At 42.2% G+C, this 20534-nt stretch overlaps 1 protein-coding gene across 1 annotated transcript in view; it reads left to right on the top strand.

Annotated features, from left to right (window-relative positions):
• Positions 1 to 20534, top strand: part of Prkar2b (protein kinase cAMP-dependent type II regulatory subunit beta) — a 94198-nt gene that overhangs the window by 58964 nt on the left and 14700 nt on the right. Inside the window, exons 4-6 of the mRNA XM_028768808.1 lie at positions 1678 to 1730; positions 7798 to 7881; positions 19357 to 19463. Of these exons, the coding sequence (XP_028624641.1) occupies positions 1678 to 1730; positions 7798 to 7881; positions 19357 to 19463 (244 nt within the window). The remainder of the gene's footprint in view (positions 1 to 1677; positions 1731 to 7797; positions 7882 to 19356; positions 19464 to 20534) is intronic.

The raw sequence follows: 20534 nt of genomic DNA, 5'->3' as shown, positions 1-20534 counted from the left end.
ACAATATTTAGTGTTTCTGGTGACACAGACATCCTTAGTGTTAAGGGAAAAGGAAACAGGTTTTCAGGCTGCATGTACACTATAAATTCAGTATAAATTCAACTCCAACAAAGATCAAGAGAAAATATTCTCAGTATATTAGCAACATTTGGTACTGAGAAAGTAGATTATGAATAATTCATGAGTTTCTCATAGCTATATGATAAAATTGATCGTTTGATGGCAAACAGATGTTTTTGTTGTTCATGTTTTCTTAGATATAATTTTAGGTTATGCATATTTTTTTGCCTTGGAAATAAAGATTAAAAGGGTTAAGCTTTGAATAGGAATAAGCAAAAAGCAATGGCCAGGGTCTTTAAGTATGGCTTTATAGTATGAAAATTTCAAATTATGATATATAAACAATTTTAGGGGATAGATTTCTTGCCTTGTAATTAGTGGCTTTTTACAACCATCACAGTATTCTATAGATCATTAATTTTAAATTTCTTTTTTTGGTTGAGATTTTATATATAGTTATACCATTTTTCACTTCCGTTTTCTCCCTCCAAACAGTCTTCTCTTTGCTCTCTTTCAAATTCATAGACTCCTTTTTCATTGTTATTAACATAAGTGTATGCACATACATGCATATTCTCATATATATATATATGTATACACACACACAACGCACACACATACATATATATGTATCTCCTGCTCAGTCTGTTACTGTACTGTTACTAGTGATTATATGTCTTCAGGGCTCACCACTTGGTAGTGGGTAAACATTTAGTGTGATTCTCCCGGGAAAGACTATTTCTCCCATTCTCAGCATTCCTTAGTTGCCTGTAGTTATTTGTGGAGTTGAGGCCTCCCAATCTCCCCCTCATGTACGTTAGCATGTTTATGGGTGTCATCCTTGTTCAGTTCATGCTTAGGCCATCATGTTGGAAATACTGTGGGTATAGCATCTGACATTGCTACACCCGTCTGACATCATCACAGTCCCCCAGCAAACTCCCTGGTCCTCTCGCCTTCACAGTCTTCCCACCCCTTCTTCCACAGTGTTCCCTGAGCCTTTGGTGTGGGAGTGTTTGGTAGGTGTATCCAACCTGACTAGGCTCCACAACTCTGCATTTTGATTGGTTGTGGTTTTCTGTAATGGTCTCTGTTGCAAAGAGATGTCCACTTGACGAGGAATGAGGACTGAACTTATCTGTAGGTATAAGGACATATATTTAGATGTAGTTAGGGATTATGCTGGCTTAGTAAAATGGTGGTTCCAGATTCTCCTTCCATATTGATGTCTTCAGTAGCCCATTGGCTAGGTTTCCAGTACCAGCTGTGATTTCCCTCTTGTTGACAGACCTTAAGCCCAATTAGACAGCTGTGACTTACTGCCAAGTTGTGCCTCTGACTACTGCATCCTCAGGTCTACAGCGCCATGCTGGTGGGCGTTATGGTTCATAGGTATCATATTTTGGTAGGACTGCTGGTTGCTTCCCTCCTTTGGAAGCCTGCGTGGTGCCTTCTGGTATCACGGAAGCTTGTCCTCAGGAAGGAGGTTTTCAAGTCGGTACCAGCTCAGGGGCCTCTGGGCCCTGTCTGAAGCACACTGATGATTAATTTTTGAAGATGTTTATTGCATGTGTCTGATGAACGAATGTTTAAAATGTTCCCCTTTTACATTTGCAGTCTGTGCAGAAGCTTATAATCCTGATGAAGAGGAGGATGATGCAGAGTCAAGGGTATGTAGTTTACTGAACTAGGGGATGTTAAATGGGTGCCCTCACAGTACGTAAGGCAGTAATGAACAGGCTCTCAGCACAGACAATCAAAGGAGTTATCTCTTTTCCTCATCGTGATTTAATCGTCGGCTTCTACTTCAGATTCTGTAGACTTATTTTTATAACCCCAGAGTCGCTTTTGGATGAGATGAAACAGGAACAGAAGTGCTCACTGAAGGTGCGGCTTCAATCCTTCCACCACAGACATCCTGAGGAGGGAAAATGTTTGGAGCTAATTTTCTTATAGCCATAGTTATTTGTAACAAGTGCTCCTTGTATAGAAAGATCCTAGTGAAGACCTTCTGCTCCTGTCATTCAGTAACAGAAGGCTCCCCTGAAAGAGACAGGCCTCGTAGCATCACAAGGAAGCTGCCAACACAGCGCTCACCACACTTAGTGCAGACTGGTTCTTGGAGGCCCTGATGACTCTGTAAGGCCTTGTGTAGTTTGATGCAGCTCGTAAGTGGTATCTTTAACTTACTTCTCCCATTAGTAATCTGGTAAAAAGTAAACTAAATAGAAGATTAATGTGCTCGAACATGAAGCTAAGTAATAACCAATCTACCTCCCCCCGCCTTTCCTCTCTCCTTTCCTCCCTCCTTTCTTCCCTCCTTTCCTCCCTCCCTCCCTCCCTCCCTCCTTCTCTTTCTCCTTTCCCCCTTCTTGCCTCCGTCTTTTCCTTCCTTCTTTTCTTTATACATATTTTGGAAAAGTTTTCAATGCATCTTCCGCCTTAAACGGTGTTTTAACAACCCTGTATGTATAGCTCTGAAGAATACAGAAAAGAAGACAGTGGGCCCAGACTGTAAGACTATTAGGTTCCTGAAGCAGATACACACTCTCAGCAGCAATCCAACTCTTCTTGCTAATCTGGAGCATGCTGTCAGCACACTGTGTGATCTAAAAACTACCTTGCTTATCACGCACCCCATCCATGTCTCTGTGGGAAACAGTAATGGATGACAGTTGAGGGCTACACACATACCTTATGCTTGTGGTTAACTATATATGGTAAAATTGAATAATCAAGTTTAAACGAGTTTTAAAAATCTAAGACTAAGGGAAATAGTTTGAAAGCAACATTTAGTATCTCACTGACTTAAAACTGAGACCTTGAGAGAAGTTTTAGCCGCCATTGAGTCTGAATTAGTTAAGTAAAGTGGCTTAGCTAGTTTATTCCCATTGTAGTTAATATTCACTTAGCAGACAATCAAATGGAGTTAAACATGGAAAATACCAGTGTGAGCTTATAGGATACATGTTTGGACATATTACCAATTCCAGAAAGAGTTCAGAAGCCACACCATAGACAGGGCCACCTGCCTTTAAAGTAGCAGTTCCCAACCTATAGGTCATGACCCCTTTGGGGATTCCATATCAGATATCCTGCACATCAGATATTTACATTATGATTCACAACTATAACAATTACAGTTATGAAGTAGCATTGAAAATAACTTTATAGTTGGGGTCCCCACAACATGAGGAACTGTATTAAAAGGTTCTACTGCACTGTTCTTCAGCAGCAAAGGTGTAGACTTTGAGTGGTGTTAAGGGCACTCACCCAACATTCTGTCCTTATTGCTGTCTTGAAGTTCAAGATCCTGGTTTCCTCAGAGCTTCTAATAAACCCCATGTTGACCAGTTAGGGCAGGGCCAGAAAATCAAGACTCAAAAGACCACTTGTATAAACAAGAACAGGCATTTTCTATGGAAGATGGGTGTGCCAGCTGGTTTTAGGTCAATTGGATATAAGCCAGAGTCAGTTTTGGAAGTGAGAAAATGCCCTTACTAGATTAGATTGGTCTGTGGGCAAGCCTGTGGTAAATTTTCTTGATTGATGATTAATATGAGATGGTCCAGATCACTGTAAGCAGTGCCATCCCTGGGCTGGTGGTCCTGGTTTCTATTAAAAAAGCAGCCAGAACAAACCAGGGGCAGCAAGCCAGCAAGCAGCACTCCTCCATGGCCTCTGCATTAGGCCCTGGATCCAGGTTCCTGCTCTGTTTGAGTTTCTTTCAGGCATTCTCTGGATGAAGCTCTACAAGCTATAAGATAAAAATAACCTTTTCCTCCCCAAGTTGCTTTTGGTCAGAGTGTCTTACTGCAGCAGTAGAAGTCCTGAGACAGTGGGGTGTGTATGGTGTGGGGACTCACTTTAAGCCTTGTCCTTAAGTTTCTATGTAATGCATTAATTACATATTAATGATTATAGTAAAGTCCTTAAAGATTTTGATTAGGTTGAGAATGCTTTCTTCTAGATATCATTCTAAAGATTATATCTTGCCTTTGGCCTTAAAACTATAAGGTAAACTATGCCATAGTTCCTAGGAATGATTATTACAGATGTCAAAATTAGTTAGCACTAGATAGATGGGCATTGAAAAATATCTGTGAGAAAAATATATACTATATTTTGATAGAGTAACATTTTATATTATTTTCTGGACTTTTTATAATCATGAAATGTATAAACTAATAAAAATGGGTATTTATCTTCATATGAATTTAAAGAAAATCTACATACCACTTATTTTGGAAAAAAAACTCATTGAGGTTTTAGTTGGAATACCAATAATAAAGGAGAATTTAAGGGTTGCATATGTCTAGCATGTGACATTGGAAGGAAGAGTGGTACATTTCCTCATTCTAGCCTACAAAGATCTCTCGGACAGGCCCCTGTATAACTGGCCAGGCATTAGGTGTGCCAGGTGAAGCAGCCCCTGTACTCTTTATTAAAGGCTAGTGGCAGATGCAAACAAGCAAATTAATGAGTAATTACAAAATAAGAAGTGTACAGCCAGACATTGTATAGGGATTAAAAGTCTACAGTGACTGGAGTCTCCTTGAGGTAAGACATGAGGCCAGACAAGAGTCATGCCTGGGCTCACTGTTGCATCTGGGCCTGGGCAGCCCAGGAACGGGGTATGAAGTTATGATGGAGGCAGATGTGGCCAGCTCAGGGCTCAAACAAGGGCAGAAACAGAAAATGGAAGTATACCTCAGCACAGTGTAGGGTCCACTGAGGTTTGCAGCTGGAGAATGGAGTGCTCTCAGTGGATGTTTGAGAGGTCTCCTTTATGTCTTACCAGAGAATGAAGTGGACTGTGCACAGGGTTCTCTCTGTAACAGAATATGGAGAACATAGCTAAGGAAGCCATATTAGTTGCCTTTCTGATTATTTTCCTTGAAAGGCAGTAGAGGTTCAGAGCAGGAGTTGGCAAATGCTTTCGTGGGGGAATTTTTTTTTGATTGAAAATTCACTACTCCTCAACATGAATATTTAATATTTGCGAGTCGGAAGCTGTCTTCAAGCTACTCAGCCCTGCTGCTGTGGCTCAAAATCAGCACAGGCAGTGTGCAAATGAAAGCATGTCTGTTGAACTTGAATTTCATCTAATTTCCATGTGTTAGAAAGTGTGTGTGTGTGTGTGTGTGTGAGAGAGAGAGAGAGAGAGACAGAGACAGAGACAGAGACAGAGAGACTGATAAGACACAGAGACAAAGGCAGAGAGACAAAGAGAGACAGAGACACACAGAGAGATTGATTTCAAAGGTAGAGCCACTCTTAGCTCAGAGACCGTTCAGTACAGATGTGCTTGAGGGTGTGGTTTACTGTTCTGAGGTCTGAGTGTTCATTGATAACCTGCCTGTCCAGCATGAATCTAAGCTCTTCAGTTTACAGACTGTGAGATGAAGTCAACTGGGTGAGTTTATTTTCTCGCCTCTAAATTGCCACCTGTTTTCTGGGATATGTAACTAGTTTGAAATGAATTTATATTTATGGGGCTCTTAAAATACTGCCTAGTATATACCAAATGCCACATAAATACCTGTTTAGCAGTATTTGTATCCTGAAATGAGAAATTTTAATAAAAATCAAAACACCTATAGGCTGGTAAAAGCTCATACTCTGGGTAGATTGCTGAAGCATTCCAGAGACAAACCTCTTAATGTAGAATACTGTCAAGCCTAGTAGAAAAAGTATCTGTAGAAGCAGGCCAGCATTTTCTGAGGAAAAAAAAAAGCATCCAGGGGTGCACCTGCCTTCTGACTGCTCCCGGAATACAAAATGTCATAGGAGAAGTGCCTTAGGAAGGAGCTGTGAGGAGAGGGAGGAGGGACAGCAGCAGTAGACAGTAGCCTGTGGAACAGTTTAGACAGGTTAACTGGTTAGAGCAGAAGAGCCAGGGGAAAGTTGAGGCTTTCCTGTTCAGACCTCATGGGAAGTGAAAGGGTGGGGAGGAAGGGGAAAGACTTGGGTTGACACCAGAGGTGTAGCAGTACAGAGTGGAGAGCAGACTGTGGGCTAGCATCTCCAGTTCCCCCTGTGGCTGCCCTGTAGGCACACCCTTGCTGTTGCCTTCAGAAGGAGAAGTAGCACTGAGCTTCATGTCTCGTATTTCAAGTAGAAATTTGTGAATTTCCATGACTGTGATCTAAGTTTTGAAGGTTTCTGTGTAGCACAGGCTGGAAGCATTGTGCTCACCTCTCACCTTAGAGTCTAGGTTCAGGTGAGTGTGGGTCAGATAGTGAACAAAGGTTTCATGTAGCTTCCCCTTATATAGTGACTAACCATGTCACAAGGAAAAAAATGTCTGGCAGACAATGTAAGGGAGTAAAGTTTGTTTGGGATCCAGTTTCTGGGGAGCTTTAGTCCTTCAGGTGGCGGAGGAGTGGCTGTGACAGTGGCTTAGGCCTTGGTGGCAAAAATGTCACCAGGTAGCATCCAGGAAGAGGATGATGGTCTGGAAAAACAAGCAGCTATGAGAAGGGCCTGCACATAGCCATGTGTGTCTGTGAGCCAGATCTTACCTGCTAAGGCCCCCACAGTCTTCAGAGCAGCAGCATGAATACAGCACCCTATTGAAAACCTGGAGGGATTTAGTCACTAGCTAGTAGTCTTTTGTGTCACCTGTAAATCACAGGTGCAGGCATGGTGCCCACCAGAATCCTCTCCGTGTACTGTAATATCAGCTCTTTTAGGTTTAGGGTCCATTGTTTTTTTTTTGTTGTTGTTGTGTTTGTTTGTTTCTTTAGCTATCTCTTCTGCTAAGTTAAATGTTCCTGTGAGTGTTGGTGTCTGTGTGGGCACGGGCTCATTGCTGTCTGATTCTGGCTATTTTGATGAGAGCAGTGAGGTTATTTCTCATGAGATCCTACAGTTATTCTTTGAATCAAAACTGGAATAGGAGAAGTAGTGTGTTGGGTTCCCAGGAATCCATTCCACGCCTGCTTTTTGGAGTATCTTTTACCTCATTTTATATTCTCAGACTAACATTGTTCACAATAAAAGACCTTTTGAGGTTAAGGATATGGCTCACTGGTGGAGCGTCTGCCTAACATGGGCCAGGCTTTGGATTCAGTCTCAAGCATCCCTATGTCGTGAAAAAAGAACCCAACTTGTCAGTCCATTGAGTCTCACAGAGGGACCCCTGGCTGCTTCATTGTCCTGGAGTAAGTGTTCAAAGAGAGTTTAGAACACCCACCTCTCCTGACTTTATCCTTAAATGATCGCATCGGTATTTCTTGGAATCATTTCCCTTGACCACATTTCCCTGTGGGCAGTGCATGGTTGCTGAGTCCCTTCTCTGGACTCCTTATCTGCTGCCAGGGAATTTATCTGTAATTTTCCTAAAATTTTCTTTAATCTTGAATGAAGTATGTATTTAAGAATTTATTTGCTTCTGCCGACATTATCAAGTTTTAATGGAAAGAGCTGTCTCCGGAAGAGCTTTAAGTAACAAGGGAATGAAGACAGTGTCTAACTCTCCAGTGTGACTGTTTAACAACTCTGTCCTATGTACATACTGTAAAGGCTAGGATGCATCTTTTCATGATGTGCCTGCTGATCTGGGGGAAGGCTGTCTTTCCAAAAGCCTCTGAGCACAGTGTTGATGAGTGCTTGCCACCTGGGAGTGGACCGGAGTGCTAACCATTCTTCTTTCCAGCCTTCCTTTTTGGTTTTGTTGGATTTTACCTGGTATTGACTGCTGTGTTTGCTTTCTTGATTTTGCTGTCTTTTCAGATAATACATCCCAAAACCGATGATCAACGAAACAGATTGCAAGAGGCTTGCAAAGACATCCTGCTGTTTAAGAACCTGGATCCAGTAAGACAATCATAATAATAGAAGGGGGTTAAGAACTGGACAAGGACCTGAGTCTCCTGCCCTCCGAGCTAAGATCACTCTGTGATCATGGTGGAAGCTGTTTACATGTGCTTGCTGGCTTGAATCTGTGGATATGACATGTTGAGGCTCTAAGGGAAGAGAATGCCATGCACCTCAAACCTAGCCCTGGGATAGGACAGGGAAGGAGAGGCTAGACCCTTGCCTAGCCCTGACATGGTGCAGGGAGGGAGAGGCTAGACCCCTGCACTCTCTGTGTAGCTCTAGGCTCTTGGAAGGGTCCTCTCTGCTGCTCCCAACAGCCAGTAATAGGAATTCTATTTGAATGTAATTAAGCTCAACCTTGTTCTTATTTTTTTATCTTTTTTTTATTGGATATTTTATTTACATTTCATATGTTATCCCCTTACCCCATCCCCCACCCACCCAGGAGCCCCCTATCCCCTCACCCTTCCTCCTGCTTCTCTGCGGATGTACCCCTACCTACCCCCCCCCCACTCCCACCTCCCCACCCTCAAATTTCCACCCCCTGGGGCGTCCAGCCTTCATGAGACCAAGGATCTCTTCTCCCACCTATGCCCAGCAGGGCCCTCCATTGTTGCATATTTTAAATGGAGTGTTTTACTTGGCTTAAGGCAAGGGAATGTTTGATTCTTTGAAAGAATTTTGACATCTCTGGTCTCCACAGAGGATGTTTCTAGAGTACCACTTGGTATGGGAGTGACTTCAGACTTCACCTCACACTCTTGAGTGTTCTGCTTTGTCATCACAGACAGTGCATTTGCTGTCTAGTAATTGAGAGAAGAACTGCTTTGTTCCAAACAGGAAGAACCAACTTTTGAAGTTTACTTCAATCCTAAGTTTTCACATTTCCTAGTTTTCAGATAGATGTCTGAGAGCATCAAGCCTTACTGTTCTTAAGAGGAGGTTGCTCCTCCAACCCCCAGACATTTTTTTTTTGAAATATTAAGGTACTACATCATACCATTCTATATAAGGTCGTGTTTATACCCTGAAATGTTCATAAGATCTCCATTGGCTTCTTGTATAACCTTTTATCATATTCTAAAGAAAAGGATTTATATTTGGACTTTAGAGCAAACAGTAAAAAATGACATGTCATCCCTGAGTTAAGATTATCATCTTTGACATTTCTGATTGACTAAACAAAAATCTTTATGCTGCTTCATGTATTCATTTCTTGAGGGTAGAATACACATCTTTTTCTGGTTTATTTCTCTCTTTAAGTAGCATATGTCCCCAGTGCCTTCTGTATGTATCAGTGTCTTAAAAAGAAAGGATGGTCTGAAGCTAGAACATTCTGAATTCCCGTTTCTTCTTTATTTAGGTATGCACACTTAGTAGTAATATTTTGGATAGATTAGGTAATTTTAATAAAGTGATGATATTTAAACACTGTCTAGGACTGGGGATAGATGGCCCATGAATAAAATAGCCTCTATGCAAGCATGAGGACCCGGGTTCAGATCCCTAGTGCTCATGAAAACACCAGATGTGGCAGCATGTACCTGTAACCCCAGCACTGGAGGGAAGAGGGTGGTGTGTGGGAGACAGGTAGATCCCAAAGGCTTGCTGACAAGCCTCTCTAGTTCCGTATTCTGTCAGAGACCCTTCCTCAAAAGGTACAGTGTGGTAGAGGAAGACTTGTAAGGTTAACCTCTGGCATCTACACACACACACACACACACACACACACACACACGAGATAGATAGGCAGACAGACAGACAGGTTATCTAAATCAAGTTTCATTAAAACTTATACCATGATCTTTGATTCCTTTTCGAGAAAGATGCTATTTTTTTTCCAGACGTTTAGCCGCCCCACACTTATGCAAAGAACCTGAATTTAACTCAGTGGGTCACTTAAAAAAAAAAAAAGGAAAAGAAAGTAAGAGGAGGTCTTGTTGGGAAGATGCTCAGAGGGAAAGGGAGTAAGAGAGGGTGATGGGGATGAAACGGCCCAGACTCTTCATATGCATGCATAAAGCTGTTAAAAAATACAAAGGATCCGACCCACTTGAAAGTTAATAGGAACAGACACGTGTAGCTAAAAAAAAAAGTTCCAGTGCCCCTTGACTGGAGTTCCATCTCCAGTTGCTGTCATCCATTCAGACTGAGTTTGTCTACTCAGTCCACTAACTCCATGTTGGCTCCGTGCATCACTGAGCCATTTATATTTAGGGGTGGGCTTATTGTTAAGGATCCTCTACTTTTTCACTAGGATTTTACATTGGAGAATTTCAGCTCCTCCCACGTTTTAATACAACTGTGGACCATCGAGAGCTGTTAGTAAATTTGGAGATCCCGATCCAGCAGTGTCTGAGTGGAGCCCAAGAGCCTGCACTCCTCACGAGTGTCCAGGTGATGCTGAGGTTTCTGGCCCACATACTTTGAGTAGCAAGATGAGGGCATGGTGTGACCATGAATGCAGTCAGCCATGTTCCGTCTCACATGCCTGCTTTTCTAATGACTGAATGAAACAGTCGCTAGTTAAACTTGAAAAGGATGTCCTGGCAATGAGGCAGGGACAAGGCATACCACAAAATTGATACCAGGCAACATACCTCATGTAAGAGATTTATTGTGCACAAGGGAGCACAGAATGGCTGCCTCTGAGTCAGGGGCACATGTGAGGGGAGGAGTCATGTCGTTAGTGATGACTGTTAGTGGGCCATTGGTACTGAGTCATGGATGGTGGCATGGGGTAACTCTAAGGAACCTAGTTTTGGAAAGTGGGCAGTTCTTGGCATACCCAACAAAAGCATTCCTGGGATATTGTCTACTCTAACCTTTATTAAGTTTAAATTGTTAATTTTTCCATTTAATCTTTCTTTGTGTATCACTGTCTGTCTGTGTGCAATTGTACAAATGTGGGTGTAAGCATGTACATGGGTATGAGGGCACACCAGAGGATAACCTCAGAGATCTTTGATCAGGAGCCATCCACCATGGTTTTTGACAGTCTTCCTTTTCTGTTTTTCTTCTTTCTACCCACTGAGTCAAGTTAGTACTGCCTATATGCTCAGGGGCATGGGGTCATCCAACAGCACATGGGGGAGCCTTCTGGTGGCCAAAGCCTACAAAGGAAAGTGGCTGTTCCAGTAGCCATCAATCCCAGTAGCTTGTCTGCTAAGGGCTGCGCCTGCGCAGGTAACCACAGCTGCTGTGAATTCATGTGCGTGACAGCCACATCATGTGCAGAGGATAGCGTTCCTCCCCATCCCTTATGTTCTTTTTTAACATAGTGGGTACACCTGAAGTGCTCAGAGCAGGGGATTTATCAGCCTTATTTATTCCTGTTGGCAGTTAAAGGGGAAATGAGGAGAGAGACGTGGGCTAGAACGCAAGAGTGGAGCCCATGAAGGAAACCATACCATGATCTAGGGGAGAAATGGGTCAGAACTAAGGTGTGTGCAGGATGGCTGCTCCATATTCAGGGTTTCCACATTGGGTGCTACTTGTTGTGGTTAATACTTTAAAACCACCACTGCTCGGCCAACTATCTATCTAAACTTCGGCTCTGCTTAGCTCAGGACACGTGCACCAAAACTAGACCTGCAAGACCGTGGCTCAGGCTGGCCAAAAGCACCGACCCTGGCACCCACGAGATGCCAGCGTGGGAGATGGCTCTGCCAGTCTCCCACGCAGTCTCTACAAAGCTTGACTGAGCCCAGATAATACCCGCCATGTCCCCTGCACCCAGTAGAAATGAGGCTCTTAGAGCTTAATGTTGTCCAGTTGTTTCATATATTTGGGAATGCTCAAATAACAATTTATCCACAATTAAGAGTTGTTTTCCAATATCTAACCTTAAGATATAAATCGTTACCCAGGACCGTTCTGGACCAATGTGTGATTCTCCATGGCTGCTACATCTCTCTTGCTCCTCCTAGCTCTTCCTCTTCCTTCTCCTTCACTCCTCCCAAATTACTGAGCTTTACTGTAAAATGTAGCAGCAGTAGGAAACCATCCTGCTACAGTTTCCAGACCTTGGAACTCAACAGTTGGCCTTCCTGGGGCCTGGAGGAACATCTAGGATGACTGCCAATGTCCAGCTGCAGTGACTGTGATGGCAAGACTGTTCCAGAGTGAGGACAGCTCCACAGATGAAGGGGAAACAGTAATTACCAATTAGCGCAGAGTAATGCTGTCTTTGGAGCTACTGTCTCATCTGAATTTATTTCCTGGAGTCATTGTTTAGTTTGGAAAATTCACACTTCTCAGACCTCAGCACATTTCCCCTTTGGAGTACTGTATATTTATATATTGAGGCACAGATTTTCTAATTATTAGTGTCTTTGAAGATACTCTTTTCATGAATATTTTAATGCTCAACTCAGTGGGCCATTTTCCTCCTGAAATATTTCTAATTTGAGGCTAACTGGAACAGTTTTTCTGTGCTATACGGTAGGCTCTTCCATCAGTGCAGTGAATTGTTGCTGCCTCAGTGACTCAGAGCCTTTACTGAGCTCCGTCTGCATTCTGTGAGAGAACTTGATGTGGGTTTCCAATGGTGGCTGTCAGTAGCACTGTAAGCCTCTATGTATTAAAGATTTCCTAAGTTCTCCGTACTCTGTGGGTAATTACAGGGGAAATTAGATTTTGAGTGACTAGAGCAGACACCTGTCACATAGGAAAGATTTAAAAACCAAAATTCTCTATTAGGAATTTTTCACATTCTGGTATGAGTGCTTTAGCCTCATAATTAAAAAGCCATGTTTCATATATATGTATATGTATATGTATGTATACGTGTATATGCATGCATAAAATGGAGCTAATTCTAACATAACCAAACATTTTGCTGTAGCAATTTATTTCATTTTTCTCCATCTGACATTTATAGTCAGAACTAATCAATAAAGCTGATATTTTTTCACTACCTGCCCTCAAAGAATCATAAGTAACAAGTACAATACAGTATTTGTAAGCCATTTAATTAACCTTCAGAATTTTGATAGGTGACCATATGTTGCCTGAGGTTGATGAACTCATTCGGGTAAAAGCTCCCCGTGGGGCTCATTAGCACCATGTCAGGAAATCTCTGCTTTATTCCATCCTGGCTCCATCCTCAGCCCTGGCTGCTGCCCATGGGGAGGAGCCAGAGCTCACCCACAACCAGGAAGGAGCAAAAACCCTCACAACCAGGCATCGCTATTCCTTGGTGCTTCTCATAGTCCATTGGGAGATTCAAAATTTTGTTTTCTGTATAGAGCTTTTTTTAATTAAGAAATTTTAATTACTACACATAAATTTACCAAAATCCTCAATGAACAAAAGTTAATGAAAAGGAATGTCCCTACAACTCTGTCTTCCAGCACCTCCATTTCTCAGTAGACAAGGCCTTTTGTATTATGCTTATTTCCCAGGACTATGGAATGCATATACAAATATATTCTATTTAACATTTTAGTGTCAGCAATATTTAGGCAGTGCTTTGCTCTGTTCTCTTCTCACTTAATGCATTAAATACCATAGAGATATATGTCTATAGAGCCTCTACTTTTTCCGTTTTTTATTAGTTCTTTGCAAGTTTCAAGTTTCCTACAGTAGGTGTTTCAATCACACTCACCCTTCCCAGATCCACTCTCCGTACCCTAAGCCACCCAACTGTGTGTCAGAACAAATAACCCTTCCAAGACCAGTTTGTGCTGCTCAAAATATCCTTGGCCATGTGGCCTTCTCCTGGAGTGTGTTCTTCTGTCCAGGCTATCCTCTTAATGAAAAGTGAAAAGACAAGCTATAGAATGAAAGAAAATATTTGATGACCATATACTTTATAAAGGTCTAGTGTTCAAAATATTTAAATAATGCAAGATGTCAAAATATACGATTTTAAAATGAGCAAAGTACTAGAATAGCTTTCCCCAGAGAAGACAAATGCCAAGCAAGCAGATAGAAAAATTCCTAGCGTTGGTTAGTCATTAGGAAAATGCAAATCAAGACCAAATGAAATTCTACTTCATCTCCACTAGGATGCCTATAATTAAGTAAAAAACAACAACAAAAAAAAAACCCAACAATACCAACAACAACTGTTGAGGACATGGGGCCTTAGAACTCTCGCACATTGCTAGTGGAAAGTAAGTGTTTCAGCTGTTCAAGGTTAAGTGTAGAGGTCCTGTCCAGTTCGGAAATTCCTCTCATAGACATCAGAAGGATTGAGATCAAATACTGGTTGAGACAAGTACTCATATACAAGTATTCCTATCAGCATTGTCCACAGGAGCTGGAAGGAGGTAGAAACTATATAAATGACCATTATCAGAGTAGGATCTGGGGGTGGAACTTAGGTCATCAGGCCTATGTGCCCTCTATCCATTGGGACATCTTGCTGGCTCAGTAAACTGATTCTAAGATTTACATCTAAAATAGATAAATCTGGAGAGGCAAAGTCCCAGAAAAGCCTACACAGAGTTGAAAACTAGTCAGTGAATTGATATGACTATCAACACTTCATATAAGGTATGATTCCAATACTGGCAAGAAATGCATAAGTTGAGTAGCAGAGCTGAATAGCTCCACGAATAGCTCCAAGAATAGCTCCACAGGAATCAACAGGACAAAGGAGCAGAGGTAACAAGTGGTTCTGGAGCAAGTGGATGCTGCACCTCAAAGAATCCAGACAGGTTTTATACCCCTCATAAATTGAACCCCAACGGATCAGAGACCTCAATGTAAAATGTTTAAAACTCCTAAAATTTATAAATACCTAGATGATCTAGACTCTGATGACTGTTTAGATAGGGTAATCGATAAGCTAGACTTCACTATAATTAAACATGTCTAAGGCCAAGTGTGCTACAGTCCTATAATTCCAGTACTTAAGAAGCTAAGGCAGGAGGGGTGTGAGGTAGAGGGCATGTGTGGCTATGAGACCCTGCTTCAAAAAGGAAAAACAAAAACCAATAAAAGTTTCTGGACTTTAGAAGTTACTATCATCAGAATGAAGAAACAAGCCATAAGCACAGAGAAAATATTTGTAAAAGATGCACCCGGGGTCTGGAGAGATGGCTCAACAGTTAAAAGCCCTGGCTGCTCTCCCAGAGGACCTGGGTTCAATTCCCAGCACCCACATGGCAGCTCACAATTGTCTGTAACTCCAGTTTCAGGGGATCCAGCATAGATGCAGGCAAAACAGCCATGCACATGAAATTAAAAATAAATTTTTTAAAGAGATACACCTGATAAAGAGCAGCTAAACAAATATACCAATAATTTTTTTAAAATTAAAAAATGTAACAGGAACAACCTGATTGAAAATTAGATCAAAACTGGTGAGAAAGGTCAATAGGTAAAATGGCGTGTCACACCACTGGAATGTTATTCAGGCTGGGAAATGCATATTATTGATTATGCTACAGTGGGGATAAACTTTGAAGATATGCTAAGTGGAATAAGCTAGATATAAGAAAACACATTTTATCATTATTTTATATTGAAATATTGAGAAAATCTGTATCTACATAGAGAATAAACAGATTCATGGTTTCTAAGGAGTTGGGGGACCGGGAAAGCAGCAAATGACTGCTTAATAGACACAAGGTTTCCTTTTAGGGTAATAAAATTTTTTTGGTACATCATAGGGAGGGTCAATGCTCAGTAACCTGTGTCACCGGGGAGAAGCACATCAAAATCAAAGCAGTGAGATAATTGAACACCCATCAACGTGACTAAAGTCTAGAACCCTGATCCCACCAAATGGTGGCGAAGGTGTAGAGCAACAGAAACTGTGGCTCATTGCTGTGGGGACTCAGAGAGGTTCTGTGGAAGTGGTTTGTCGGTCCCCTACCCCACTTACTTCCCCACACTCCAACTCTTCTGCTTCTCTTTATTTACCCACAGGAGTCAAAAATCTAATGTTCACACAAAAACCAGGATACAATCGTTCATAGCACCTTTACATATAATTGCCCAGTGTTGGAAGCCACCCAGACAGTCTTCCGTGGATGAATGGATAAACTGATACATTCAGACAGCGGAATATTAGTGACAGGAAATGCTCCGTGGAGCTATGAAAAGACATGGCGGAAACACATATTAGTAAATCAAGAAGCCAGTCTGAAGAGGCTAGCCTTACCTGAACCTGTCAGAGACTGTAATAGAAAGGGATGGGATCAGTAAAACGGGCTCAGGGGTAACCAGGAAGTGATGGACAAAAAAGATGACCCCTTGGTTCAGAATCTTACTGACGCAGAGAAACTGTAGCCATGTCCTGTCGCTTGAAACTTGTCTGGGTGGACATGGTCTATCTGTAGGTTCAAGGCAACAAATGGAGCTCCTTGGGGGAGGCTTGTCCAATTATGTGGGCAAGTAGCTTATGGGAAATCTCTGTATCCCTCACTGTTTTCTATGAACCTACAACTCCTCTGAAAAATAATAAGGTCTCAGTGCACTAGTTCAACCATGCTGATTTCCACTAGTTTTATCATTTAGTAGCTGTTGTAAAGGAGTAGGTCTGACATTTGCAGGAGAAGGTATAAAACAGGAGATCATTATGTTTGGGGATATAAGCCAGCCCATACCCTTCCAGTTTCCATGTGTGGAAGAGGGGGTTAGGAAGGGGAATCAGAGGGAACATGACCTTAAAGGAGAGGGGGGTGGATAAAAGAACATGAGTGTGTGAAAGCACAGGGGATGACTGGGAGAAGGGAAGGAAGCAGCCAGTTGGGGCAAGGAGCAGAGGGAACATCAGCAGGGAAGGAGAACAGAGGCAGCACACAATGACATTGTAGCAAAGTCCAGTGATGAAACCGTTAGTTTGTACTCTGACTTCAAAAAGCTAATATAAAAATGTAGTGGCTAAAACATACTTTGAGGATGGAGTTGGAATCGACTGTTTTGTAGTCTGAAGTCCCTCTTCGTGAAGCCCCGAACTCAGCACAGTTTGTAGAACACTTCCGTGCATGGGGAGTGTGCATTTCAGCACCGTCAGGGCTACAGAGCAGTTTTAGCAGGACAGCTCCAGGATCGATCTTATGCTTAGGCAGGCCTTTACCTGTGGTCCTCATGCTGGCCTTGGGGCCTGACCAGTGAGACAGAAGATGGCTGATATATCCATATGTGGGTTGTTTTTCCCTCCAACTATTCCTCTAAGCAGGTTCTCATGCTTCAGTTGTTCCCTTTCTGAGAGTCTTGCCAGTCATTGACTCCCTTGGAGGGTGGATGCAGGAGAATCCCCACATGTGCTGAGTGTACAGGAACATGGTGGGTGTATTTACCCAGCACATCAGTTTTGTTCCCAATCTTTTGTCAGGACGATGCTGTGAGAAGTGGCACAGCATCTGTCACCTCACGGTGGACAGAGTGGAGGTCCCACATTTGACATCTTACTAAATGTCGCCACGATGCTTATTCCATCTGTATTTTTCCATAGAAGTCAGTGAGAATGTCTCTTCCTCTTGGTGCCTCTAGTACAGCATGCTGTTCTACACAAGTGAACGTTGCTAAGTGAGAGGAGTGGTATCCTATTTCAATCTTAATTTGCGTTTCTCTTTATTTTGAGAGACGTTGGGCATCTTCTTTCCAAAATTATTTTAAGACACACACTCCTCAGAAGTATTTTGGATCTCTAGACACAGGTGTTTGGTAGCCACTTGAGAGCCCGGATTTGTTGGTTTAACAGGTTCCCAAATGTTCGCTTTCAGCCTAAAACCTTGTGTATTCCAGTTCTGGATCTTTTGTTCCATACTTCTTCATTGTCTCTGTTTCCTCTAGACCTTGTTCCTTTCCTTGTGACTTCATGGTTTGGGTTTTACTCTTTCTTATTTTATATACTTAGAATAATCCAGTCGGTGGCTATGTGTCATTTGATGTTTGTCATACCTATAGAATCTGTAATGCCAAGAACAAACCTTAAGGTAAATGCACACTGTGGGTCCGCTAGTCACTGAGTGCTTATGGGTTGTAACAAACCTACTACCACAGTGCTGGGGGATGTTGGTAGTGGAGGGGGCTGGAGGAGTGTGGAGTACTATGGTTGTCTCAGTGCACCTGTGGACCTAAGACTGCCCAAGAAGTTGACTTTAAAGGAAAACAATAGCAGGCATGTTTTAAGTTTTTTGTCTTTTATTATAAGGATCCTTTTTATATGCCTGTGTATATAATGCCATCCCAAGCCGTTTCTGGGTGGATATCATCACTGTCTAAAAGCTCAGCTCTGTTCCTGGGGCATGTGTGGCATGGGGTTGTGTAGAGGCTGCCAACAGGGAAAGCGGATTGAGAGCCCTGAGGAGGTCGGGCATCCTGTGAGCTCGCTGGTAAACCTGGGAGCCTCTTCCCGGCAGTGAAGGGCATTGGAGTTTGGTGTGTCTATATCCCCCCCCACCCCCCATCCCACCCCCGCGCGCGCACGCGCTCCCTCCCTCCCTCCCTCCCTCCCTCCCTCCCTCCCTCCCTCCCTCTCTCTCTCTCTCTCTCTCTCTCTCTCTCTCTCTCTCCAGCTTATTTGATTTCTCTCTGATCCTTGTCTGGGAAATTAAGTCAAGTCTGGGCTGCTCAGCATTGTCTGGGTCAGAGGGAGTCTATGGGAAGATGGTACCCGATCCACCTGCCCCTTTAAACTTTTAATTCTCTGGGTATCATTGTGGTCAGCTGGTAGTTAGAACTGTCTAGGCTCCCTTTGCTAATCATCTATGAACTGTGCATGTGCTTTTCTTCTTCTTTCCCTTTGTTTTTTATCCCTTCCCTTTTTTCATCTTTGTCTTTTGGCCCCACCCTGATGGATCACAGCACTTTAGTCTGAATGGTTTCCCTGTTGCCCTCATTGACCCCTCCAGCACTGTTAAATGCAGCTTTAACTATTTGTAAAGAGCTTCCCTAGAGATGTAGATGTTGGCTTTTGAAGAGAAATGTAATGACAGAAAGGACAGTGACAGATTTTGCTACAATCCTTTTGTTGTTTGTTTGTTTGTTTGTTTGTTTAGCTTCCCCCCACACCCACACTCCACCCTCAGTCTGTATTTTGTTCTGTTCTGTTTGGGGCACTGACACAAACTGTAAAATCGAAGTTAGGAGGTAATTTCACCAGGTATTTAGGGAACCTCCGCACTAGTTCTAGCCGTAGAGGAGGTTTTAAGAACAGATATCTTACAGAAATTTGAAACAGTTCTTTAACACCCTAGTTAGTTTAGTTTTTAAAATTTTTCCTCAAGATGTGTGATGGTTTGGTAGTTCTTTTCCATGTGAAGTGGTGATACTTTCAAGGGTTCTAAAGTAGACCAATTATCATTACTTTCCTTCAGACGTTGAATATGAGAATAAATAACCTCATTTGTATGTGGTGAGGGAGACTAAATGGTATTTTTCTGATAAAACTCAATGGTAATGATGTGCCCATTTCTTTGAAATCTTTCACAAGAATATAAAAATTACACGATTACTTGAAGAACTATGCTCTAGATACACATAAAGTTATTTTATCTATTTAAAAAATAGGAGCAGATGTCTCAAGTATTAGATGCCATGTTTGAAAAATTGGTCAAAGAAGGGGAACATGTAATCGATCAAGGCGATGACGGTGACAACTTTTATGTCATTGACAGGTAAGTTTTATCTGGCTTTACTACTGAAGTTTAAAAACACCTACTGTGTAAAGTCTTAGCAGTTGCTGTGACAACCAACAGGTTAATCTGCTAGCTGTTTCTTTTCAACCTTACTACTGTATGATATAAATGTCTTGTGAATATATGCCATAAAGCCGTACTAGGTCATGCAAGGAGCCATAGTTTATAGAAAACGTGGATCTGTAAGTCACAGCCACTAATGTGCCTTGATTTGCTAACTTACATTTGGTAGGTAGAAAGTAATATTGCCATATGGTAGATGCCAATCACAGTGAGAATTGGAGTTAGACATGGTATCCAAGAATCTAAGTGGTGGTGTAGCCCACTCGGTATTGCCACGTTTTCATAATATTCTTATTATTAACTATAAAAGAACTCAGGTATTCCAGAAGGCGTAATGTAAGGAGGAAGCCTTTTCCCCTGCTGTTTTAGCATCCTTTCTTCAGTAGAGTGAGCAGTTCATGAGTCCTCACAGAAATTGTATAGTATGATATTTGTCTTTTAAAATGTTTCAGAGTGGTTTTTGTTTTGTTTTTGTTTGTTTGCTTGCTTTGCTTTTTGAGACAATGTTTTACTATGTAGCTCTGGCTGGCTTGACACTTGCTGTGTAGACAGGCTGGCCTTTAACTCATAGAAAATATGTATTAATCAGAAAGGATATGTACTTATTTGTATTGACAATCTAGTTTCAGAAACCTCAGAATGTTTTACTTAACTAGAGAACACTGTGGTAAATAGAGTTGCCTCAGACCATCCTTAGCACACGGGCGGGGTGTTCACCTTTGTAGAGTCAGGTGGAGTTTCTGTGGCACTTGGTGTCCCTAGCTGCTCAGTTTTGTGAGGAGCACAGATCATCTCCCTACCTGATTGATTAACAGTTGATCCTCTGGGTGGAATTGTGGCCAGCTGGTAATTAGAGCACTCTGGGTTCCCTTTCCTAACCCTGGGTCTGTTTTCTTTCATATATGAACTGTGCATGTGCTTGCCTGCCTTCCTTCCTTCCTTCCTTCCTTCCTTCCTTCCTTCCTTCCTTCCTTCCTTCCTTCCTTC

Source organism: Grammomys surdaster, unplaced genomic scaffold, assembly GCF_004785775.1.
Source record: "Grammomys surdaster isolate TR1022 unplaced genomic scaffold, NIH_TR_1.0 188, whole genome shotgun sequence".
Taxonomy (NCBI): Eukaryota; Metazoa; Chordata; class Mammalia; order Rodentia; family Muridae; genus Grammomys; species Grammomys surdaster.
Note: the sequence above shows the minus strand (reverse complement) of the source record. Positions and strands in the feature narration are given on the sequence as shown.